At 41.7% G+C, this 26,597-nt stretch overlaps 1 protein-coding gene and 1 long non-coding RNA gene across 9 annotated transcripts; one reads left to right on the plus strand and one right to left on the minus strand.

Annotated features, from left to right (window-relative positions):
- LOC125747265 (immunoglobulin-like and fibronectin type III domain-containing protein 1) lies at positions 1-24,112 on the minus strand. 8 transcript variants are annotated; one of them, XM_049022264.1, is made up of 18 exons: positions 23,942-24,110; positions 17,634-17,718; positions 15,643-15,672; positions 12,684-12,803; positions 8,895-9,254; positions 8,583-8,768; positions 7,880-8,004; positions 7,649-7,790; positions 7,098-7,391; positions 6,278-6,577; positions 6,016-6,195; positions 4,787-4,915; positions 3,540-3,848; positions 2,427-2,512; positions 1,914-2,106; positions 1,096-1,392; positions 551-877; positions 1-435 (listed from the first exon to the last, which is right to left on the minus strand). In XM_049022264.1, exons 2-18 carry the CDS (start codon positions 17,677-17,679, stop codon positions 431-433), a joined length of 3,129 nt encoding a protein of 1,042 aa, XP_048878221.1. In that variant the 5' UTR covers positions 17,680-17,718; positions 23,942-24,110; the 3' UTR covers positions 1-430. The 8 variants fall into 8 exon arrangements, 7 of the variants coding, with proteins under 7 accessions (XP_048878221.1, XP_048878217.1, XP_048878219.1 ...); XM_049022260.1 differs by having other exon boundaries at positions 8,583-8,831; XM_049022262.1 differs by having other exon boundaries at positions 8,583-8,795; positions 8,886-9,254.
- Positions 18,703-23,096, plus strand: LOC125747289 (uncharacterized). The gene is made up of 3 exons (XR_007399279.1): positions 18,703-18,939; positions 22,074-22,229; positions 22,524-23,096. It is a non-coding gene; the product is annotated as an uncharacterized LOC125747289 (long non-coding RNA).
- Positions 24,113-26,597: the final 2,485 nt, after the last annotated feature.

Here is a 26,597-nt window from a genome sequence, read left to right on the forward strand (position 1 = left end):
ATGCATGTCATTAGTTATAGCATAAATGATTCTAGGTAGTATAATGTTTTTAATGCATTAAAAAATTTTTGATTATGTCCATTTTTGTTGCACACTGTCGTTGGGCCTGTGTGAGCTGTTTTTGACACTGAGAATATCAGGATGCTACCACCTTTCACACCTAGTGCTAATGCCTCAGCAATAGTACAATAGGCAGAATTTTCTAATTGAAAGTTTAGTGAATAGAGGCTTCGCACTGTTTCACAGAGAAGACATGCTGAAATTAGACACTGGTCAACAGGCATTTTAGTGGACACCTAAAAGTAAATTAGTTCACATTTATAAGCACACATTAGCAATTTTAAAGTAAATTTTAATAAAACATGAGAGGAATTCTAGAAGGTAAGACCAATGTCATGTGATTGCTTCATCAGCCTGACCTTCCCCTGCTTCATTCTGTAAAAAAAGTAATTACCGTTAGCAAACAGTTTTCCATTCTCCGAATAAAAAATCTAGACTTCTGAGTTGCGGTTGTGTCACGAGATTTTTAAAACAAGGTCACCAACCGTACCTCTAACATTGAGGATGGTGGAGCTCTCGGCCCTGCCCAGTTTATTATCTGCGATGATCTTGTACTCGCCAGTGTCCTTGGCCTCGACCCTGATGATCAGCATGGAGCAGACGCCGCAGGTGTTGGTGATGTAATAGTTGGCGTTGCTGTTGATGCTCACGTTGTCACGGTACCAGATGACCCGAGGCTCCGGGTTACCCTTCACCGCGCAGCTCATGTAGCACTCGTAGCCTTGGGGAGCCGAGTGCATCTTCAGCGGAACCAGGAATTTGGGCGCCTTCTCTAAGTTACATTGCTTAGACTCTGGGATATTAATTGTAAACTTTTCTGGGGGAATGAAGGAAAACATAAGAAGGAATATTTAGCTCCAGTTCTAATGTATTTTTATACTTTGTGTATTTTTTACATAAAATTTATTGGACAGTATTGTCCAATAAAAAAATTTGAACTTTTCAACAGTTCTACTTCTAAATGTGTTTCACAAGGTGATTCAGAGTGTCTTGGAATGGACAGTTCTTCTTAAGAAAGTAGACTCGTTCATGCACCTTTCTTCCGGAAGATCTCCCAAGCTACTGATTCGACAGGGTCGGACATCCCCATGTCGTTCTTGGCGTATACACGGAAGTGGTACTCTCTCCCGGGCAGAATGTTGCAGGCGGTGAACTTGTTGTTGAATATGCGGTCGCCCACTGTGTGCCAGGTCCGCTTGATGGAGTCTCGTTGGTTCACCACGTAGTGCAGCCGGTCATCGCGCTTCTCATCTGGAGAGGGTTCCCAGGACAAGGTCACCGTGCTGGGGACATTTTCTTCTAGTTCCACAGGACCAGGTGGCTTTGGTTCATCTGAAAATACATACAGTATAGACGCAGCAATGTTGAAAAATTATGAGGGCAGCACAGTGTCTGTGGATGTAGAAGTGGGGTCTCATATCAGCAGAGATGAGGTTTGAATTCCAGCCGTCTCTTTGTGTGCATGGAGTTTGCATAGTTTCCCTGTGTTTGCAATGGCTTCACCCAAAAGAGGTGAAATGTGTTTCTACCTAGTCTGTGATTGTGTGCTTGAGTTTGTGCCCTGGTATGGACTGGCATCCTGTCCAGGCTGTCCCTTGCATCATGCCCTGTGGTTCCTGGGATAGATTCCTGCATCAGTGCAGCCCTTTGTTGGATGATGAAGCTATAGATGATGGATGGATGGATAGATGCATGGATGGATGTTTATGATCAAATACAAAAGTCATCATTTGGTCATTTTGAAATCATTGAGCAGCCGAACTGACTTCAAATCTCAGCCGAATCAGAGAAAAGCTCTCAGGAATACTTTGCATTTTTTATGACTCAAAGGTAGCACAAGGTGTTGGTATTACCTGTAACTCTGATCTCTACGCTGAAGGTTTCCTGGCCGACCAGATTCTTGACTATGATGGCGTACACTCCAGAGTCGGAGCGCTCTGAGGAGGGAATGAGGAGCTGGGACGCCCCCTCTGCGTTGGTCACCGTCACCCGTTTGGGAATGGGAAAGCCATCCTTCAGCCAAGTTATTTCCGGCCATGGAGAGGCCTGAAGAGCACATCCAACCACAAGCGAGGAGCGATAACCAATGGCAAAAGAGAAAATTCAAAAACAAAGTGAATATAGTGGCATTATATCATTTTTAAAGTTTTAAAACTTTGATGAAGGTTTCATTCACTCTTCAGCTTAAAATATACAACTTAAGTCATCATGGCCGTGTATTGGGTATGAGGTTACGGAAAATAGGTGGATTTAGCTTAAATATGAAGAGTATGAGTGTGTGGCCTACGGTGGAATGGCACACCTACAGTGAATATATGCTGATCTACATCTAGATATTGGTTTAGATATCTGAGGTAAACTCTTACCTCAAAATTAATGTTGATCCGTGCAGAATTCCCAGCTCGGACAATCCAGAAGCTTTTCAGTTTGGAATCTATGAATCGTGGCCTCACTGGGAAACAGATTTTTCAGTTTGGGATGCATCCATTTGGATTTGGCATATTTTAATTAACCCCATTGAAAAGCTCATGCTCCAGCTAAAATGATACCTGACAATGGTACTGGCTCTTATTAAAGCAGTAATGGTACAACCAGACTAAATCTACAATGCACTAAAATTGGATAAATATGAAAAATTTTAACTGTGATACCAGCTTCAGTACCTCGATATAAATCCCAAATCAATACTGTAGAACATTCCCATTTAATTTACAACATTGTCAGTGAAATATGCATGAGATTAATTAAAATCCATTTTACATGTGGACTTTGATATTCATTTTGCTTCAGCTGTAGCAAAACCTCTGTTTGTCATTTAGCCTGGTCTACTTCTCTTTTATGGGAACGAAATATGAATGAACTCTTGTGAGGGGGGCAGACAGATAAGCAGAAACATGGAACGTAATAACCACTAAATGACATCACTGTCATCTTTCCTATATCTGTCATCATGCACGTGATGATCTGTAAACTCCTTATGTCAGTGTTTCCCAGCCCGGTCCCTGGGGACTCCCAGACAGTCCATGTTTTCCTTCCCTACTGGGAGCCAGGAAGAAGCAAAACCATGGAATGTCTTTGAGGACCGGATTGCGGAAACACGGCATTATATAAATCAGGGAGAGACTGCTGCCTCGCCTAGTTAGACGTGTTTTTCCCTTGTAGCATCTTTTGCATATGGACTGTCGCCTCTGCGGAGTTCATTAACAAAATGTATTATTTTGTTTAAAAACAAAATAACACTGTATGCCACTTCTGCCACCCCCATTATCAGCTAGAGGCGGACAGTGGGCAACCCTGGTTTCTGTCTTCCATCTATGCATCTTCTCCGGAAAAGGGACGTGTGAAATGATTGCAACCTCGTCTCTCTGCAAAGTGCAGATTATATTGAAATTTGCAGAATCTATTTAAATTATTTATGACGTGATATAATACTGTTATTCATACATTAAACAATGTTACCATGTACACATTTCACTCACCAGGTGGGGGCATGGCCAGGATGTAGTTGTTCAGTTCTTGGGGCTCACCCAACCCCCCTTCGTTGGTGGCGATCACCCTCACCCAGTACATGGCCATGGACTTCATGCCTTTCACGGTGAACGTGACTGCGGTGATGGGATTGGTGTTACAGCGAGCCCACTCCATGCTCTCCGCGGGCCTGATCTCCACAAAGTATCCCTTGGCCTCATCATTCATCCCGGGTTCCACCTTGGGTTTATTCCAAGCAAGGGACAGACTGTTGTATGTCGAGTCGATCACCTTCAGGTCAACAACTTTCCCTGGGGGCTCTGGACAAACATTGCAGTGTTAAAGACTGTTTCGTCACAGAATGAGTGCTTGATATAAGGTCTCGCTGTACTAAACTCTTTTATTATTGGGTAACGCTTTACATTAACTGCACCTTCATAATGCTTTTATATTGCATTCATAAATTGTTCAGTACACCTTCATAATATATTCATTATGTATTCATAAAACATTCATAAACATCATGTATGTATACCTTAACATCCTAACATCCCTTAGCAGCTCTAATACAGTATACATGAATAACAAACATTATATAATAATAACATGGGGCGGCATGGTGGTGCAGTGGTTAGCACTGTCGCCTCACACCTCTGGGACCCGGGTTCGAGTCTCCGCCTGGGTCACATGTGTGCGGAGTTTGCATGTTCTCCCCGTGTCGTCGTGGGGTTTCCTCCGGGTACTCCGGTTTCCCCCCACAGTCCAAAAACATGCTGAGGCTAATTGGAGTTGCTGAATTGCCCATAGGTGTGCATGTGTGAGTGAATGGTGTGTGAGTGTGCCCTGCGATGGGCTGGCCCCCCATCCTGGGTTGTTCCCTGCCTCGTGCCCATTGATTCCGGGATAGGCTCCGGACCCCCCGCGACCCAATAGGATAAGCGGTTTGGAAAATGGATGGGATGGATGGATATAATAATAACAAACATTACAATTGTATAATCATGTAATGTTTGCTATTAACACATATTAAAGCTGTTAAAGGATGTTAAGATGTACTTGCATGCTGTTTATGAATGCATTATGAAGCTCCAGTGAATGTTTTATGAATGCATTATGAAGGTGCACTTAATGTAAAGCGTCACAAAATATTGTCATAGTTCCATCCATTCAATTTCTTGAATTCATCACAAAACATTTTTCAAATTTATTATGCAGTGTGTAAATACAGTCGTTCCGTTTTCATCGCTGTGTGACTTACTTTTGGGGTCTCTTGCAATCACCCACTCAGTTGGGGTACTTGGTTCACCCGACCCGGAAACATTGACTGCTGATACCCGGAATTCATACGCAATCCCTACAACTACGTCTGTCACCGCGTACTTTCTTGCTGAGGGTAAAAAGGGACAGGAAACATGGTCACGCGAAAGCCATCATTTTAATTTAACTTCACATAGCTTACTGCACTAATGAGAATTCACACCGCATATCTGTACTCAGATTAAATTAAAAACTACTCATAAACGCAATGCTATGTCTAATCTTTCTTTCAAACTTGTGAATGTATACATTTCCTGTGTAAAATTAAAATATTAATAGATTACATGCTTAGCCTGTTACCACCATCTGTCAAAGAGGGACATTAACCACAATTAGCACTATATATATGTTTATGTATGAGTAGCTTCTCTAGGCAGTAGAATGAACAAGGTTACTAGTGATATAGCCTAAGGGGGATGGGAACCCAATTCAGACATATTTTGGCAAGAAAACAAAAACAGGTAAACAAACTTGGGCAAGAAAACCAAACAGGTTGGCGTGTGACAAAAAATGGCTGCAGGTTTTGGGTGCATGTATTGGGGGTGGGAGAAAATAAAGGAGTACTGATAAAGAGCAGGGCATTGGTGAAACAAATAAGCATATGGTATTTGTCACATGACCTGCCCAAGCCTGACATCATCATCACTACTCGGTATTACATAGATCGGAATAAACATATTTTAGCACTAGGGGTACCCATCAGCCAGTGCAGCATGCTGGGCCGGTGCCAGCCATGTAAATAATGTAAATAGTTGTGTATAATTAGTGCATATTGTGTTGTTATTGTCTTGTGTAGTGTTTAGTAGTATGTGTTGTATGTAGCATGTGTGTGTTCCCATAGTGTGTTGTTGGAACAGTGGGGAGAGCCAGCACACTGGGGTGTAGGTGAGTCAGTTCTTGATGGTTGTGTTCGGTCCGTTTAAGGGCTCAGAATGAAAGAGCGCCCCCATTTGAGCAAAGCTGCCTCGTCTCTCTGTGATGGCTGTGTCTGCCAAGTTCTACAGAGCAGTAGCTCCTACATGATTTCAGGTAAGAATAGTACAAGAGGGCAGCATCTTAACTACTCATGCGTTTCTCTGCTTACAGTGACGTTCATAAGAAAACAATGCCACGTAATACCAACGAAAGCCAAGTAGTAACTGTGTCAAGTCAGTCAAGTGAAAGTCACACCTTGAATCGGCTCTCCTTCGGGGTTAACCTGGATCCACAGGTTGCTGCCCTTCTTGCGTTTCTCCAGGTTGTAACCCAGAATGGTGCTTCCACCAGTGTTGGAAGGGGGAGCCCAGGTCAGATTGATGCAGTCCTTAAAAGCGCTGACCACCTTGGGTGTTACAGGTGAACCAGGATATGCTAAAATACACATATATTTAGAATTATTCTTACATATTTAGTTGCTTTCTATAGCTTGCCTGCTTCCATGAATTTAACTCACCCTTGGTGCCTGCCTGGACATCCTCTGTCTCATAATCGTCACTGGTACCCTCCGATGATATCGCCCTGATGCGGTAGCAGTATTTCCTGCCATGGTCCACATCATTGTCCTTGTACACTGGGGGGTTGGCCGGGACGTTTCCAATTTTCTTCCAGGTGTTGCGTCCCAACTGCTGCCGCTCCATGTTGTAATTGATAATTGGAGAGCCGCCATCGTCCTTTGGGGGTCTCCACTTGATTTCAATGCATTTGGCAGAACTTTCGATAACCTCCAGGGGTCCTTGAGGTTGAGTAGGCTTATCTGCAACAGAGGCCAGGTTTGGTGTATATATCACTATATATCTGCAAAATAGGGTGTGGTGTACTGTATGTATCACTGCCCTGTTTGAAGAAATTACAGTAATACTTTCTATGAATGCCATGTCTATAAGAAATTATGAACACGTTCATAACACATTATAATGCATTCATTAAGCATCATAAACATATCTACACATATTTATAAAAAGGCATATCCCATTATGGCCATACTCATCACGCATTATGAATGCTTTATGAAGCACTCTTCTATAATGCCCTCTTTATACCATATACCGGGCATTATAATGCATTATGCAGAAATCTATATTGTATTATAGATGAGAGCTTTAAGTAAAGTGTTATGAAAATTACTTTAGGAATATTATTAGTTATGTGGTTGTTATATAACACAAAAAATATACTGGAAGAATGAAGAAAACTAGTTAAACAACCTGCTCCATTGTTGGTGTGGTGTGTTTTTGTATGCTTGTGTATGCTCAGGAGGAAGCATTCCTGCTTACCAAGGACAGTGAGCTTGCTATAGGCTTCTACGGCACCACAGTCGTTCTTGACCTTTATCTTGATTTCCCCAGTGTCTTTACGGTGCAGTTTGCTGAGGAGCAGCCGGGAGTGCCCAGGTGCCGTCTCGATCTTGACGTTGATGTCATTGCTCAGCTCTTCTCCCTCCTTGTACCACTTAATTTTAAATGGCTCACGGCCCGTGAAAGGGACCTTGAATGTGGCATGTTGGCCGCTTTTCACTGTGACCGGCGTGGTGAACGTAGCCAGTTCTTTCATGTCAAACTTGGGTGGGTCTAAACCACAAGGAGGAAAAGGCTAAGCTGGTGTAAGGTTTATAACCATGTATGCTAAGACTCTTGACCCCCTAGTACAACAGGATTGAGGCCTCCAGGATCTATCACCTTCTTCTGAAGATACTGTGTTAACCTACATTCCTTTTTATTGCAAACTAGCTAAATAATTTCAATATTTGTATCAAAGTCATATTACATTTTTGAAACAAAACTTTTTAAGGATAAATGTGAAAACTTTTCCAAAAACTTTTTCAGACCTTCCACAATAAGCGTGGCCTCCGTTTTCCGCCCTTCAGCCTCAAAGCGATACTTTCCACCCAATTCTTCTGTGACCTTCTGGATTTTCAGCACGTGGGAAGTGCCGTCCTTAGAAATGGTCACCCCCGCTGAGGAAGTGATCTGGCCAGGAGCACAGAGACATGGGAAATGTAGCACTTAAGCTTTGTTCAAACTATACAGAGAATCTACTGGATTCCCTGACCCCTTACCTCTTTTCCGTCTTTGTACCAGACTCCTTTGCAGGCCTCAAGGTTCACTTTGCAGACCATTTTTGCTGATTCTCCCAGGACGGCTCGCACGTCCTCCAGGCCAGTGGTGATATGCAGTTCAGGTTCTGTGGGGGACGTCACCACTGTTAGTAACAACCCCGTAAATGTTTCCAATTTGTTAGTACATTCAACTTGAATTACCGACCCAGATTATATAAAATGTATAATTTTTTACGTGGCATTTTCATGTTGCATTTTTGTATTCTGTGAACCAACTGCCATTTATAGATGAATGAAGCACAAATATCAAAGAAGAATTTAGTATTCAGAGCCATTTGGAGCCATATGTGTGGATGTACTCGCTGTGCGTCTGTGTCTAAGTACAGCTGTGACAGCGAAACACCTTGATCCACACGATATTCTCTCACTTTATTCTGCTCCGTCGTCTTTAGCGTGAGATAGAAATTTCTGCCTCCATGTATGTTCATTTGAGTTGCAGTTTACCTTTGAAAATATTACTATTGTCATCTATCCCTCCTACATTGGAAATCGTTCCTATGCCAGTTATTTGGGAATAAGATGAATCTTAGAGGCCAGTGCCGGAGTTTACATTGGCATAATAACATGGAAATTCTAGGAGTATGAGGAATGCAGCCTCTAGTAATGTGAAGAACTTAAAGACTCTCTAAAGCCGTCATCTTACCTGCAGGTTTCTCTGGTTCTTTGCTTTTCTTCTTTTCTTGGTCACCTGCAGCATCATCTCCAGCCCCACCTTCTCCCGAGCCCTGTCCACCAGTTCCCTCTCCAGGAGTGTCCTTTCCTGCATCACCCCCATCGCCTCCTCCAGCCCCACCTGCTCCACCAGCATCACCGGCTCCACCAGCCCCACCTGCTCCACCAGCATCACCAGCCCCACCTGCTCCACTAGCATCACCGGCTCCACCAGCCCCACCTGCTCCACCAGCCCCACCAGCATCACCGGCTCCACCAGCCCCACCTGCTCCACCAGCACCACCTGCTCCACCAGCACCACTAGCCCCACCTGCTCCAGCAGCCCCTCCACCCTTTCCACCAGCCTTTCCAGCTCCACCAGTACCTCCACCTTTACCTCCTTTCCCCCCTTTGACTCCACCAGCACCACCTGCTGCGACAATAATCCCACCGACTTTACCACTCATTAAAGCCCCACCCGGACTAGGACCGAATCCTTCCTCCCATTCCGATTGGGCCTTCTGAGCCATATCCTTCATCCCTTCCATGTCCCTTATCAGTTTTTCTTGCTCTTCATTTGGGATTTTCTCTAAGTCCATTCCGCTCCCAGCAAACCATTTGCCTTCCCTAGGAGTCTTCTTTCCAGAACTCGCATCTTTATCAGCTGAAGCAGAGTAAATAAACAGGAGAAGAGTATTTCGTTACACTTCGCGTGAAGGTTTAAGTTAATGTGTTCTTGAAATATACCAGTATCATGCCCCTTAAACGTGATGCCAAGAAACAAAAACGTAGCTCTATTGTGAGGTTATAAGCTTCCAAACGTTTTATTATGACGGCTCTAATAATAAAGTTCAGATACAGTCAGATTTCCGGTGAATAACTTTCACCATTTTTAGTAAGCAAACAGTCCCAGATAGTGGAATTTGCTGTTCAGAGTATATTTAACTGTATATGTTTATTTTTCAAGTGTTTGTTAAAAAAATAGTTCTGTTGCATTTATAAACCATAGGAATGAGATACATTAATAATGCATTTTATAGAGATCTCGAAAGATTGAGTGCATCATAATGTGCAAAGTGATACATATTTGTATTATTATATATAAAAATTAACCCCGACCCAGTAGGATAAGCGGTCTGGAAAATTAATGGATGGATATTAAAATTAACTCAATGCAAATTCATTTGGGCATATTAATGGATAGCAGCCTTTCACCTTTGATATTCTTAGCAGGGTTTTAAACAAGTGACATGGTGGTGCAATGGTTAGCACTGTTGTCTCACCCCAGAGGGACCTGGGTTTGAGTCTCTGCCTGGGTTATATGTGTGTGGAGTTTGCATGTTCTCTCCATGTCGTCGTGGGGTTTCTTCCGGGTACTCCGGTTTACCCCCACAGTACAAAGACATGCTGAGGCTAATTGGAGTTACTAAATTGCCTGCGTGATTAAATGAGTGTGCCCTGTGATAGGCTGGCCCCCCGTCCTGGGTTGTTCCCTGCCTCATGCCCATAGTTTCCAGGATAGGCTCCAGGCCCCCCACTACCCAGTAGGATAAGCAGTCTGGAAAATGGACGGATGGATGGTTTTAAACGATTTCAACAAATAACTAAGAATTACATCAATTTCCAAAATTTATTTGTATTTTTTCAATGTTTAAACAGCACTTTTTTCATAGCACTTGGTACAGTTTTAAAAACACTTTGGAATATAGTTTAAATAATTACAGTTCTACCTTGGAACATAAACTTAATTTTTTCCTGAAGGCTTGTAGAGTTGCGATTTGGTCAACATCCAAGTCTAATTGCCCCATAAAAAATAATGTAAATGAATTTAATCCGGTCCAGACCCCTAAATGATTACCTATAGTATTTGATCATAGTATTTGATCTACCTAACTAATGATAAAAAACATTAAAGATCAATATAAAACTAATATACACATAAAAAGCATACATACAAAAGCAATAAACATAAATAACAATCCCACATTCCGAAGCGAGAGCAGACACACGCCTTAAATTCTCGTTATAATTTCCTTTTTAATTTCTACAGTTACTCTCACTGCTTTGCTCTTTGGTTTGCTGCTATCACTGCTCACTTTCTTAGCAGCCATGATTACTGTATATACACTGTACTGTAATACGGAAGCCCTGAAGTTCCATAAGGTGATTTTATTTTTTATCTTGTGCGCATACTGTAAGTTATTCATCTTGTGGGATCAGGTTAAATATGCTAAATATGCTTAAGACTTACTATAAATTCGTAAGCGTCTCGCAGGTACTTCGGATACACATAGAATTTAGCTAATCGCGTTTTATTCTCACGTTGGAATGTCCTGCAATGAAATTTTTGCTGCTCTTGGGGCGCCATGTGTCAAGCGCTCGTTTTCGTGCAGAGAATACATTGTATGCCGTAAAACGCATTATTTAATAACGAAATCAAGTAATGCCTTGTTGCATTTTGTCTACCGGGAGACAAACTCCAGTTATATTTTGTCCATGAAAACATAAATACTTCACTTTCTTTTATGCCCAGAAATATATACTGTAGGATCACGCGTCTCGATCCGTATAAGTTTTAGCAGGAGATGTCGGTCTAGTAGAAGCTGAAAAAAAATCAACCAACCCATCCGATGTCGGAGTTGATCAAGTTCCAAGGTTCTTCTATTTTACTTTGTTTGATTTAGATACATCTTTTTTTCCCCCTTTGTATTGTCGTAGTACCGTCAACAGCCCACCTACTGGCAATCACAACTGTTTTGTAGGCATCCAGTTTACCTCTTTTTTAGGATAACAAATGTAGCCTGGTTGTCAATACATGATTAAGAAAACAACACCTGATACTAATTTGTGTGAAAATGTTTTTCACTGCCTTTAGATTCATTGTCTGTATTAATGTGAGTAACAAGTCATTTCTTAATGAAAATCCATTTGTGTATTTGTGACTTTTTTGTGTGTTTGCATGCGATTAGCAGTCCGACGACATGACATATGACATCCTAATTCAGCAGAAAGTGAATGTAGTGATATGAGTAATTAAAATAGGTTCATAAGAATACTGGCTTTAAAAATATTTGAAAGGTCCTTTTAATCAGAGCTATTTCATGCCGCTGGTCTGTCTGTGGAGCTCTTTTGACTCGCCATGAGGTTCCTCATCTTTCTCCAAGCCCAAATATGGCACGATGGCTGAACACAGGCACATGTCAATCCATCCATCCTCCGATACATCCATCCATATTCTAACCGCGTGTCCTGGTCGGGGTTAGCTGTCATAATTATAAATTATGTGCTTCATTTAATATCCTGTCGGAAAAGCGATCCCTGGCGATATGCGAGGTCTCTCCACGCTCCTTGGTTTACGACAGTGATCACCTGTTCTGTTAAGGTTAGTAAATCACTTCACCGGGGTGTAAATATCAGTCACATCCTTATCTTACTCAGGATATTACCTGGTACCGTGCTTTTGAGGTGAGATACGGGTGAATGTTTGTGCATTCACTGGTGACTGCTCTTAAAGCCTTTTTGATACCATTTATGATTACAAATAATAAGATAGCATTTATTTTCCCTGTGTTTTGTTTTCTGTCACCTTGAACTGTTTTTAAGTCTGTTAACTTAATGGGCATTGTTTACTAAACAAACCCACGTTTCAAAAGCACACCAAGGCAAAGGGCCATGCATTTTGTTTGTATTAATTAGGCAACTGATTTACTGAAATGTGGTTCTGCTCTGAGGATGGCCTTACGGTTATGCACACTCTCTGTAGCCATTGGTGTGATTAACTCAATAAGGTCATAGACAATTAGCTGCTTATTGTAGGGATTGGAATAACTTTCGTGCTGAATTTTGTGCTCTAGTTCACTTTTAATGATGTTTGTAAGTGGCACTCGGAAGTTCCCAGATGACATTTTAACAATTTTAAAACTAGTTTTAAACATATTTCCCTTTATTTAGTTGGAATAATATTTTCTGGAATAATATTTTATGGTTGCATATGACATCTTAAAATGTAACACTGGATGAGTCAAAAATACTCTCCAATCAAGTGGTAGGTGTATCATTCGCAAGGACGTGGTACCAGGGGTGGGGGGCATACCTTCCTGGACGATTAAAGGGATGGGTTTACAGCTGAAGTCAGGTGTACTCTTCCCCTCCAGATGTTCTTCCATGTATTGAGTGAACATCACCCCGGGGACTATTGATGTCCTTTTGATGCCTGATGACAAAGTTATTTTTCTGGGTAGTAAGTGAACCAGAGTAAATAACACAGTTTAGCATTAGAATATGTGGAAATTAAGAGTAATACAATAAAAACTAGCAATAATTTCTTCTGTTCTCCAAAAAGTTACTGATGCCTAGTTGGACGGCGAGATGAACAGCCCTTAATTAGTTTAAAAAAATTCAATGAGATATTGATTAGCTATATGAGGTATGCTAATGGTCAAGTCAACAAACATATGGGTGCGTTGGATGGTCGCTGAAAACACTGGAGTGGTTTTTACAGAGGCTTTGAAATGGCTAAACTAACACATTGTTACAGGTATAATACTGTAGTTAAACAAGTAAAAAATCATTTAAACATCATTTTCTATGGCTGCGTAAGACTTTTGCACAGTACTGTATATATTCTGACTGTTCTGTTTCACCTTTCATATCTTCCATAATGTCAAACTCTGTTTGTACGATGAATAGCTATTGTATAAACGAGGTATGAGAAACTTCTATATTTGTAGGCTAGAAGGCATGGTGGTGTGTCGTGCTATTTCTGTGGCTTTATTGTCAAGTATTTAAATTCTAATTACATTGAAAATTGTAATTGTAAGTATTGTAAATTCAAATTACATTGAAAACTGTAATTGTAAGTATTGTAAATTCAAATTACATTGCACTTAACATGTTAGCAAAGGATTTGCCTTAATGGTTAAAATATCATAACCCTACTGTAAATGTAAAGAATTTTATTTTTCTGCAGGAAGGCAGGAGCCTTCAGGGGTTACAGTCTCACTAATAGCAATTCAGGGACACGGATTCACCTAATAGCAGGAACTGCCTCATAAACATGGTATGAATAAGCAAACTTCTCATATGCAGAGCTGAGGCAGGATGTAAACCAGGGACCCTGGAGATGTGAGTTTAGACCGCAGACAGTCAGCGTTTGCCGGGAGCTAGGAGTGAGCAAAAATGTGGACCGTCTGTGGGTGCCCAAGGATCGGACTGGGAAACACTAGTCTGGAACATTACCCAGGGAACCACTTTATTATAAATACCTATAACGATTTGAATGGATAATAATTTCAATAAATGAAATACAAAATGTGTTTAGTTCACATTAACAATAATAATGATAGTGACTATAATACAAAACATCCTTATATTTCGACTAGGTATTGCACGATTTGCATAGCTTGGTACTGTATGACTTGACCCAAAAAAATAACAGCAAGCTGTCAGCGGACGTGCAGGGTGTGCAGAGTGGCATATGTCTGAAACGACTCCCTTGGGAACTGACCAAGTTGCATCCTTATAAGATCCCCAAACCTCCTCCACTGGCTGCTCTCCATCAGAAGGAGCGATTCTATTTCAAGGTTCCTCTGGACCCTGTTTCTGAGAGTGAGCCCTGCACCTCATCATGATAGGTATGGATCTGACCCGGGACCTGTACAGTAACCCTCAAAACTGCAGCCACCAAACTAATCAGCCCTATTACTATCACTCGTGAAGAAGATCTCAAGCCATTTAAACTCCTTCACGAAAGGAAGACTCCCCCCCAAATTTAAAGGAGCGATCGACACTTTTCTGAGAGCCCACCATAGATTTCGGGGTGCAGGTTCTCATCCCTGCTCCACATTAAACCTGGAGGCCCTGGTTATATAACGCCAGAAGCGCAACATCATGCAAACACTGTGTCTGTCAGCTCTCGTCCTCCATATCAGGCAGCCTTCCAGGCACTCCAGCTTTTCATGAAGCCCGCAGGAAATGCACTAACCTGAAGCCTCCTTATTCAGCTTTACAGCTACCCTAACCACAAGTGTCCACCAGGGGGCCCTGGGCTTTTCACCATGACCATTACTGTACTGGCACCAGCTACAGAGGTGCCAGCTCTCATGCATCTGGCATTCAGGCTCACACAAGTAATCTTACAGCAAATCGATATTTTTCCATTATAAACCTAAAATTAGCTACATCAAAAGCGTTGGCATAATTTACAAACACTACAGACTGTTCACAAAGTAAAAAATCTCTCACATACATGAAAATGCGTGTGCAGACTGGTCTCAAATTGAAAATCTCAGCTAGCTAATACTTGTCATTCTCCTGCACAAGCTTCCCTGCTAAAGGTAAGATTCCCAAAGCTGGAGTCCATTGCCAAAATCCGTCTGGGTCCTTTCCTATAACTTTTGTTGTCCAAATGGCACTACACCTAACCCTCACCTTTCATCTTGCAGGAGGTGAACCAACAAGATAGTATACATATAGAACTGTATAATTTACCATTGAAACCAATGGAAATATAGAGTCACTCAATTGAAACTAACAAGAACTACTTCTGTTCTCCCAAAAGTCATATCATGCTTGATTGCTAGCAGAACACTGCCTCACTTTAAAACTCTCCTCTGGAGCACATTAGCAAATCCATGTGTTTGTTAAATTTCACCACCAGCTCAATTAATTAATTAATCTGATTAGCTAAAAAAAAGTCGGTGAAATATTGATTAGCCATACGAGGTAAAAAATACGTGGGTGTATTGGATGGTTGCTAAAATATTGGGGTGATTTTGTTGGAGGTTCTGGAATGGCTAAGTGGACACACATTGACAGGCATCATAGTTTTACAACGACATGAAGGTCATTTAGACGTCATTTTCTTTGACTTCAGCACAGTAATATGAAAAAGAAAAACATATTTCAATACAAACCAAAAACAACAAAGATTATCTGCATGCAATCTGTGACAGGGATATTAATATGTATTCGAGTAACGGAGATCAAATAGAAGAGTTCTGGTACTGTAATGTTCTGGGTCATGCTTTTGATGATGAGTATCTCTCACCTACCTTCTTCGGTGATGGGCAGTCTAACGAAACCTGGCCGTTTACGAGGGCGGGACACACAGGACGTGGAGGGAAGCAGGTGAGAGAGTTAATTCCAGCAAAAGGATGGATGTGGCAGACCACACCAACGGGGTTTCTCATGGCATATGAGGGACGGGAAAAACAGAGAGAGATTCTTACTCCTAATTACCCCCAAACCGAACAAGTAAGTGAACATGAACAGTCTGAGCCAGATCATGGAGCAATACTGTATATCGGAAAGCATTAGTATGTGGGCAAAGGAGCAGCAAAACGTAGGCAAATGTGTCTTTTTATAGAGTACTGAAGGCCCTAGCTAGGTGTGATCACATGATTCCTCCGCTGTCTCCCACTAAAGTGGTAGCATGTGTGGTGTGTCTGCTTGGAAAACCACCTTCACAGCAGCTCTGGAGCTTATTCCAGAAGCAATGGGCACGAGGCAGGGAACAACCCAGGATGGGGGGCCAGCCTATTGCAGGGCACACTCACACACACACCATTCACCCACGGGCAATTTAGCAACTCCAATTAGCCTCAGCATGTTTTTAGACTGTGGGGGGAAACCGGAGTACCCGAAGGAAACCCCACAACGACATGGGGAGAACATGCAAACTTCACACACATGTGACCCAGGCGGAGACTCGAACCCGGGTCCCAGAGGTGTGAGGCAACAGTGCTAACCACTGCACCATCATGCCGCCCCTCTCATTGTATCCATTTGATATATTAATTGTTGCAATATTATGAGTGTTCTTCTCCTCCCCTTCTCGCTCTTCTCGTTTTGGCATCATTATAACCTCTCATATTCCAAGTACTGGGGGCGGCATGGTGGTGCAGTGGTTAGCACTGTTGCCTCACACCTCTGGGACCCGGGTTCGAGTCTCCGCCTGGGTCACATGTGTGTGAAGTTTGCATGTTCTTCCCATGTCGTCGTGGGGTTTCCTCCAGGTACTCCGGTTTCCCACCACGGCCCAAAAACATGCTGAGGCCAATCGGAGTCTCTAAATTGCCCATAGGTGTGCATGTGTGAGTAAAATGGTGTGTGAGTGTGCCCTGCGATGGGCTAGCCCCCCATCCTGGGTTGTTCCCTGCCTCGTGCCCATTGCTTCCAGGATAGGCTCCGGACCCCCCGTGACCCAATAGGATAAGCGGTTTGGAAAATGGATGGATGGATTCCGAGTACCACTTTTTGTGTATTGATTTTACAGTACTTCTGTAGGCAAGTGAGTATTGGGCTATCTTGTGTTATTTATGGACAGACCACCCAAAGACTAACGCCCATGTCAGTCATTTGGTGTCTGGTGTTAGAACCAGTTTAAATATGTTACAACATCTTGAAGGCCACTCGCCTCTGTGTCTTTGAGTAATCAGTCACATACTTCCCTGGGCAGAATGCTCTTTATTCATTCATTTAGAGTCTTTTTGTGCTATTATACTGCATGATAGCACCCGCAGTACTTGCTTGATGATGACAGCCTCATTGGGCTGACTTATTTTCTTTCGGTTGAATTTTTCACAATTCGCTTAAGCCTTACCCAGCTGTTCTTTGCTTTTCAGAACTTCTGAACTGCCTTTGAAATTAGTGTTTTTTTTCCGCTGTTTTCTGAAGTGGCTTTGAATTGATTTGTTTCCAAACTGCATTTCCTCTTGCAGTGCCCTGCCCCTCATTAGCCCTTCCATTTATTTTTTGTTTCATCGCCTATATTACAGTGTATGTCCAAACAAACTGATTCGTCTTTAGTAATTTATCACCAAACAATGACCGCCTGTCGCTGAAAAAAATTAAATACACCACCATACATAGTACTTAACCTCATGTAATATATTTTCATCATAGCAAGGTTTTTCATAATGGAGTGCCTGACATCCTTTACGTATTTGCCTTGTTACTTTGCTTGTCTGTGATTCCCCTTTTTGCAGTGAGGATCCGGTGATACGGCCCTGTTGAGAGAGTTTCTGGATTACGTCGTGCTTACCCTGCCCCGTGGCAGTTTCGTCTGCCATCCTTGCTTTCCTCATCATCTTGGCGGTTCCGCAAGCTCTGCACTTTCAATGATGAGTCTGCAAATGAGAACCATGGAACAAGGTAAAACCTCTGAGTGGGGAGGCTTAGAAGCTTGGGGCAGAAACTGGGCATGATGGGAAACGAGGCACATTGATTATTATATGTGACTCAAAGAATCAAAGTTGAACTGACCACTCACATGCGCCCATAGAATAACTGTTGGATAGCCATTTATTTTGTCATGATTGTATATGACAGGATTGTTTTTTGTGTAACTGACTAATTTGTTGCCAGTTTCATTTGTATAAGGGCCAGTCCCTCAGTGACTCGTACCCCAGGGTAGATTCCGCCCTTTGGCAAATTGGCATAAAACTCCCCAGGGTGTGTAACTGCCTCCTGGAAATAGACACATATCTGGGGGGTGTCCTCCCTCATGCCCTCTGCTTCCTGGGAGAGGCTGCAGACTTACTCTCATCTCACACTGCATAAATAGCTTATAAAAATTCAACATGAGGTGTCATTTTTCTGTTGACCATTTTCCTGAGGTCTGGATGAAGGCTATATATCCCTCCAAGGAATCTGAAGCAGACATTTTTTTTGGTAAACCTTGTGGTTTTTGAGGTGTGGGATGAATGAATAAGTTGCGAAGTGCTTTACGCACCAATGGAGATGCTTGAGATGGGGTCACCTTGGTGGAAGTTTCATGTTGCTAAAAAAACCTAACCAGTCCTTAGTATTTATTTTTTGTGATCCCTATAAAACTGCTTGCTAATGTATTTAGTGTGATGACAATTGAGCAACTAGCACCATAAAGTGTAGTATTAAATGTCAAGATCAAGTGTAATTGTAATAGCATTTGTTGTCATTCAAAAGATAGCATAAATACAGCAATGATCAATCCCTAAGAGTTTCCTGCTGAACAAAAAATAGACAAATCAATGCTCTGACGCACAGCTTCAGCTGGTGTGACTCGAAGCTGCTTGTGGGTTTTGGAATTCCATGCATTAGAAAGCTGAGTAGCTGCTTAGCAAATCAGCGGTGGCTACTGTTTTTAGTTTTCTGCACAACTAAAGTCATGGACCTTGCAAAACCCATCGTCTACTTCCCATGATGAATTTTGACCTAACAATAGCCCCATGCCTATTTTATGTATATAGTATTTAACAGCCCCGCCATTGGTATTGGCTGACAGCAGAGGAAGGCGGAACCCAAGGTGTATTCTGGGAAACGCTTCTGTCAAGGCGCACCAGGGACTTAAATAATATGGACACACTAAAGTGAGTACAAAACAGTTTTGCATGTTTCTTAAATTTAATTTAATTGTACTTTTAGTAGCCTTTACTTGTGCAAATGATGTCTTTTTATGTCATACTGTACTTTCTAGTTCTCTATTTTTATATATTAGTCATACATACAGCTGTTGATTTTCTGCACGTGTATTACATTATTCTGTACTAGTTTTTGTTATTTTTTGTCATTCATTTGATAACATGGTGCCTATTACAGTAACTCCAGATTGCTGTTTTAGTATGTTTTTGTATATGATACAAATATGCATTTTTTTAAGATTATAGCTCTATCACTGACACTCAGTTGCACTAATATTGTATGTTTTACAGTTACCTAAGATTCTACCCTTTTGGATAAATCACTTTATATCTGTCTTGCTTGTTGTAATTGTTCTATTGCCCTGTGGGGCACTTTGACTCCCGGCCTTGCTTGTGTGGAGTTTGCTTGGTCTTTGTGTTTTCTTTGTATGAACTTGTGTCATACCGTAAAAAAATGCAGTTTTGTGAATTCTATCTATGTACATTGTATCGCTTTATTCTGGTCGGGATCACAGGGTGTCTGGAGCCTATCCCGGACAGCTTAGCGCACAAGGCTGGGATACACACTCAGAAAAAAGTGCTAATTTCCACTTTTCATCTACAATTACTTGTTACTAGGACAGTGCCCTTACGGGTCTGCAAGTTATACCCCAACTATAAGGTAAATGTACCTTTTAAGGTACATAAATGGACAATAAGGAATATTTTTGTATTGGGGCTACATTAATGTTGTTTGTACCAGGGCTGTACTCTTTTCTCTAACAGCGCAGGATGCCAGTCAGATGGCACATACACACAATCATGCTCCATGGGCAATTTAGAGACACCAGTCAATCTAACTGCATGTCTTTGAAAACCAGTGGAGGAAAACCCTGCAACATGAGGAGAACATGCAAACTGCTCACACAGAGCAAAGGATCCTTCTCGAAGCTGGTGGTGTGAGGAAACAGCGATACCCACTGAGCCCCCGTAGAACCTCAGTTAGGGTTTGCTGTGTTGTGCCATGAGCGATACCCGCTGAGCCCCCGTAGAACCTCAGTTAGGGTTTGCTGTGTTGTGCCATGAGCGATACCCGCTGAGCCCCCGTAGAACCTCAGTTAGGGTTTGCTGTGTTGTGCCATGAGCGATACCCACTGAGCCCCCGTAGAACCTCAGTTAGGGTTTGCTGTGTTGTGTGGTGTGTTTAAAAAAAAAAAAAAAAAAAAAAATTCTGCACTACTCAATGGAGTTCTCAGAGATAGTATTCATAGCTTGGGTCCTTATTGAGCTAGCATCGGAAATTCATTGCAGAGTCTCAAAGCACTTATGTAAGTCGCTCTGGCTAAGGGCGTCTGCCAAATCCTGTAAATGTAAATGTAAATGTAAATGTGCCATGAGCGATACCCGCGGAGCCCCCGTAATACCTCAGTTAGGGCTTGCTGTGTTGTACCATGGGGGATACAGGGGTAGCCCCCCAGGCCCAGCACAGCCCTGCCTTCCATAAGCAGTTGCGGGAGATGCTGGTTTCAGTGCAATATCCAGTATAAATTTTCTCTTAAAGGATAAAAATACTATGACATGCAGTTCCCTTAAAGCCTCGGATTAAGTCTGGGCTTGAAGGGAAAATAGGGTCAAGTGAAAAATGTACAAATAAATTATAAACACAGTCAGCATTGAGGTGCTTTACCAAGCATCAACAGTGACTTCCTTGATTACAATATATTTTTATTTTATATATTTATGTGAATTTCCCGACGTCTTCTTAACGCTGTCATTCGGAATATCTATCTTTTAACATATGACTTTATGAACCACGTAGCGTTAAGAAGGCTGCTGGAAACTCACCCCTGCAGAATTTGACAAACACGGTGTGGAAATGTACAGTATGACTCGCCACCACAACAGTTGGTCTTAGGCTAAAATATGTTCCGTCATGTTACAGTAATACCTTACATTTTTTGAAGGATATTTTTGCTACTTCTTTTGAGTATTTTTTATCTATGTATTTTCCTTCATAAATTCTGCTATCTATTTACCTTAAGGATTCAGTCAAATTTTGTCAACACATTCAATACTGGAATTATGCATATTGTTTTTCTTTTTTAAGCATAATTGGGACCCACATATCATTAAATGATGCACCACCATAATTAACTTTGAATCATATTTGAAGCAAAGTAAAAAAAAAAGAATTTAATTTATTCAATTATTTCAGACACCTACAGTAACATGAAAAACTGTATTTAGGCTGCAGTAATAATTAGCAAAAGATCTGTTCTGAAGCAGGCCTGTTTATAATAAGCTGCCTCTTGACCTCTGACCTCATTAAGCAATGCTAATTTGTTTATTTATAGCTCATTAGATAGTGACATTTATTTATGTAGCAGCAGAGTTCCAGCACAGATTTTGGGCCCCCAAAATTACAGGTTATCAAATTGGCAACTCAACTCTGACCAATCCAGTTATGTGCCTATTTTTAGGGCCCCTGTCACTTGTGCTAACTTCGCCCCCTTTACGGCGCCCCTGTTTAGCAGACACTTTTGTCCTAAGTGACGTACAGATGAGGCAGATACTACATTACAAGCATGCAGCTGGTAAGGAGCCAACTAGGCGCAAAAGAGATTCCAATGAATGACCAGTAACAATTTGCACGTTAGCATTGGAGCAAGAACCTAATAAAGGAGCTATTCAAATGACAGATAAGGGCAGAAGGCATTTATGATATGCAGGGGGCCAGCTAAGGGATCAGCGACGATGACAGAACAGGGTCGAGGCTCGAGGACTTGTTGAAATGTTCCCAGAACAGATGGACCTTGAGGCATTTCAGGTTTGGTTTCCCCAGCTTCCCTGGGACCATGGCCTAGGTTTGGACAATGTGAAGCCCGTACCACCAGAGATCCCGAGATCCTGTGAAAACCACTTTGTTACACTCTTTGATGTTACGGATGAAAATGTGCACCGTGTGAGTTTTGAACCCTCAGCTAAATTTGGTTAAACGTTACTTGAAGCCCAGGACGCCGTCAAGCAGAGCAATTCCCAGTTTAGTAGTCAGCTGGCAGCTCGTATCATGGTACCGCCATACATTTTCTACATGTGTTTTTCAGATCAGCACCAAAGCTGCAGAAAAGTAAACACTGAAGTGTCCCCGGGAAACTGGATCACACTGCATTCCATCACAGCATACTAATGCCAGCTCCGTCTTGACGTGAGGACCATGCGGACATTTGTTAAAGCTCAAATGGAAACATATTTTTTCTGAAGTAAATATCTGGACTATGACATAATGTAACTGACGTATTGAAGAGAATGTTAGTTGATAGGTTTAAGTTATTAAGAGGATCATTTTTCAGTATCATTCCGATTCTCAAACGTTTTCAAAATAAAAATCGAGTATTATGTATAAATACTGTGGTGTACTTGAATGGAGCACAGTAAAAGCCAAATATCAATTCAATGTAGCGCTGAATATCTGAATAGACTTTACATGTCACATTACAATACTTCCTGTTCCCCAATTTTGCCCCAGTTTAATGTCTCATTTATCTGAGTTGCAGAAATCTCCCGCAGAAGAGAAGACACTGGGAATTAATTCTGCATGCATGTTGACGTTTGTCGACTGGGACAAGGTCAGATCCAGCACTTGGCAGGTGGCAGAGGGACTTCTGTAACACTTCTGTAAGGACATTCTGCCTAAGGAGCTGACATACTATCCATGGATAAGTCTTAAACATTCCAATGTGTTCTCAATGCATGTAACCTGTGTCAGTGGTACCAATAGAGTCACTTCCAGATTGTTGCATCTTCTCTTTCAAATCATTTCAGAGATGTGAAGACATACATCTAAAAAATAATCATTTGCGATTAAGAGTCACTGAACATCTCTGATAATTAAGTGTACATGTGTTTCGCATTAATTCAGTTTAGCTTTTCTGCATTTATAAGTAGTGGGATTCAGATACGTTATTTCATAGACGTTTCTAAAATGCACCATCACATGCTTAATAATACGTAGTGTGTTTTTATTGTATATTAATATGAGATCAATGCAAATTCTTTGGTCTTTATTAATAGAAAAGAGTCTCACACCTTTCATATTGTTAGCAGGGTTTTTAACATTCAGAAGAAATAAAGAATTATGTCCACTTTCAAAATTCATTTTTATTTTAATTATTATGTTTATAAACAGCTTTTTTAAAAAAATTAACATTGGATTTGGTTAAAAAAAACCTGTGCAGAGCAGGTCAAATAATTAGAAGCACATGCAGTCTGGATTCCTCATTCCACATTTAGTTGAAGATAAATCTTTTTTGTTTTCCTTTGGACCGTCTTAAATTCCATCCGGATGCCTTTAAGTATAGCTAAATGTCACCTTCTCCTAACTCCAGTAACTTCATGACACTCGACTGCCTGCCCCCGTTCACTGTGGTGTCTTTGAAGACTTGAAATTCAACCTTGGGAACCAAATATTCTTTTAAGCCGATTTTACATGCAACTACTAACTCCAGAGTAACAAAACACCATTTATACCACTCACATGTCAGCCTGAAATGCCATTGGGGCATATTCTACAACTCGGTTGATCTTGGTTCAGAGGTATGTGTAATAATATTTCCTTTCCACTGCTGTTCAGACTGCTGTAATGGGATGGTGCTGACAACCGCTTAGGCTGCGTGCATGACAAGAGAAAACGATCCCTCGCTTGTAAAATGCGTAGAGTAGCTGCTGATTCGGGTAAATACCCACAGACACTCAGAAGCAAGCATAGGAGGAAGAATAGCAGCCACAGACAGGCAAGAACATGGAGACATTCTAAAACCAGTGACACACAAAGGTTAGCCAAGAAATAAAACCGATAACCGATAACACTGATGTGGAGGCCCTTATACCTAAAAATATCTAAGTAGGTATTTTTAAGCTGAAGCAAGCCCTCTCCCATAAATTTGTGTTTGACAGAGAACACAGGATAACTTACTGTGCTCAGTGTTTTCAGCTGAGTTCCCCTGTAGCAGTGTGGTAGCCCACTCTGATATGCGAGTGCTGCCTCCGTTATCTGCCAGTAATAAATACGTGCAGTGACCTGCGTCCTTGTGCTGGAGGCTGTTCCCTCATGCTCAGATGTGGCGACTGCCAAGGAGTTTTGGATGCTTCTGATTTGGGTCACGGAACTCAGCAGTGAAACTATTGAGGGATCCTCTTTGTTACATCACCTCAGATACGGCAACTGTGTACAGGTGGCTGCAGAATAATGACGTCACCTAAATGTGGATATCCAGGTGCTGAACTATGGCTGACTCAGAGAAAAATGGGCAGGGTTTCATGTTTTCCTCTACCTACTGTATGTTTTTTTAGAATTATATTCATCCATCCATCCATCCATTTTCCAAACCGCTTATCCTACTGGGTCGTGGGGAGTCCGGAGTCTATCCCGGAAGCAATGAGCACGAGGCAGGGAACAACCCAGGATGGGGGGCCAGCCCATCGCAGGGCACACTCACACACCATTCACTCACACATGTACACCTACGGGCAATTTAGCAACTCCAATTAGCCATGTTTGTGGACTGTGGAGGGAAACCGGAGTACCCGGAGGAAACCCCACGACGACATGGGGAGAACATGCAAACTCTACACACATGTAACCCAGGTGGAGACTTGAACCCGGGTCCCAGAGGTGTGAGGCAACAGTGCTAACCACTGCACCACCATGCCGCCCCGAATTATATTCATTTGAAGATAAATGTTGGTTTGAATGGTGAGCTAAATTCTACAACAGAGTCTATTAATAACGCCTTAGACAGCTGATTTTCCTGCACAGACAAGGGATAGACTGGTGTTAATCCGTCTTCCAGCTGCTCATTCTGTTTACGGAGGGCATCGTAGACACCATAGGGCGTAAGGCTGAGATAACGCAGCACCAAGGGCGGAGGATTTGAACCTCCACCCTGGACGTGTGAAGCAGCAGTGAGACCCACAAAGCTTCCTGGTAGATTTCTGTTTGCAAGAATGAATGTTATTATAAAGATCTGCATTGTTCCCAAATGACAAAAACTTAAGGTATCAAACGGCAATTTACATATGCATAATAAACAGGATATCCAATGTGGGGACTCCAAACAAAATATTCCATTTCTAGTTCCTGTAGGGCCTAGGTGTTGTTCCTGTAAACAAGGAGTTTTTTTGCGTCTATTTGTGTCTTTTGTGTTTTACAGCTTACCTTAGATGAATAAACATGTTTTGTTTTAGAACAGGTGCTATTAATGACACATAAATCTTCCTACTGTTTGGTAATACAGGAATCCATTGACTTGCATCTGGGTCACATTCTGGAAGTGAGAACGTAAGTCAGTCTGGATGTAATACGATCATTATAGGACTGAGGTCAAATATATAGTATAATGTAAGATACAATCTCACACACATTTAGTTAAACCTCTGTGCTGGCATGCGCAGTCTGTTTGTTTCGGATCTTACCATTGGACGTTACTCGGTGAGACGTAAGTCTTCCAGGTGAAAAATGATGTAACAAGTATAGTAGCTTGTGTTTCATGATGGTACTTAGGAAATACACAAAATCATACATACACTACAGCATATTTCTTTACTTTGAACATGCTATACATATTCATATTTAACAGTCAGAACAAGGAATTAAACAATCCATCATTGTAATCCTTGGTTAAAATCTTTCTTTCCTGACAATATTTCACGCATTATTTTTTTATTCTTGAAGGATAATTCTTGAATTATGGCAGTTTTTTAAACTGGCATTTGAAAGGCACAATCTTGTATTTTAATTAAAAATGAGTGAGGACTGCTGTAGAGGGGATGACAGTGTCACGTCAGGAAGCAGACGTGCAGATCCTGATGGAAAGTGAATCACATGCACCAACGCAACTCATAGGCATCTGCGCCAACTGCCAAAATCAAAAGACTGAGTGCTGCCTATGAGATATAGACTTCAAATACTATGTGCTTCATCCATCCATCCATTTTCCAAACTGCTTATCCTACTGGGGTACGGGGGGTCCAGAGCCTATCCTGGAAGCAATGGGCACGAGGCAGGGAACAACCCAGGATGGGGGGGGCAGCCCATCGCAGGGCACACTCACACACCATTCACTCACGCATGCACTCCTACGGGCAATTTAGGAACTCTGATTAGCCTCAGCATGTCTTTGGACTCTGGGGGGAAACCGGAGTACCTGGAGGAAACCCCACAATGACATGGGGAGAACATGCAAACTCCACACACACATGTGACCCAGGCAGAGACTTGAACCCAGGTCCCAGAGGTGTGAGGCAACAGTGCTAACCACTGCACCACCATGCCGCCCCCTATATTATTTATATATTATTATAATTCGTCATAGTTTAAATGAAATAGTGGTTATGTAATCTTTTCTCATTTCTTCCCCATCAGACAGTGATGCTCTAATAGTCCCCAATTACAATAATGTCAATTGTGTGTTTGCATCGATAGAAATTGCGCATTTTGTAAATTATAGAATTTTTTTTATGGAATTATAAAAATTATAGAAGTAGATTGTATTATAAAACTTTGCCTGCCACCATAATCTAACTGTTATCTTTGGATATTTAAATATAATTTTTTTTATGAAGCTTTTTAT

The sequence above is a fragment of the Brienomyrus brachyistius genome, chromosome 8, assembly GCF_023856365.1.
Source record: "Brienomyrus brachyistius isolate T26 chromosome 8, BBRACH_0.4, whole genome shotgun sequence".
NCBI classification, from domain to species: Eukaryota; Metazoa; Chordata; class Actinopteri; order Osteoglossiformes; family Mormyridae; genus Brienomyrus; species Brienomyrus brachyistius.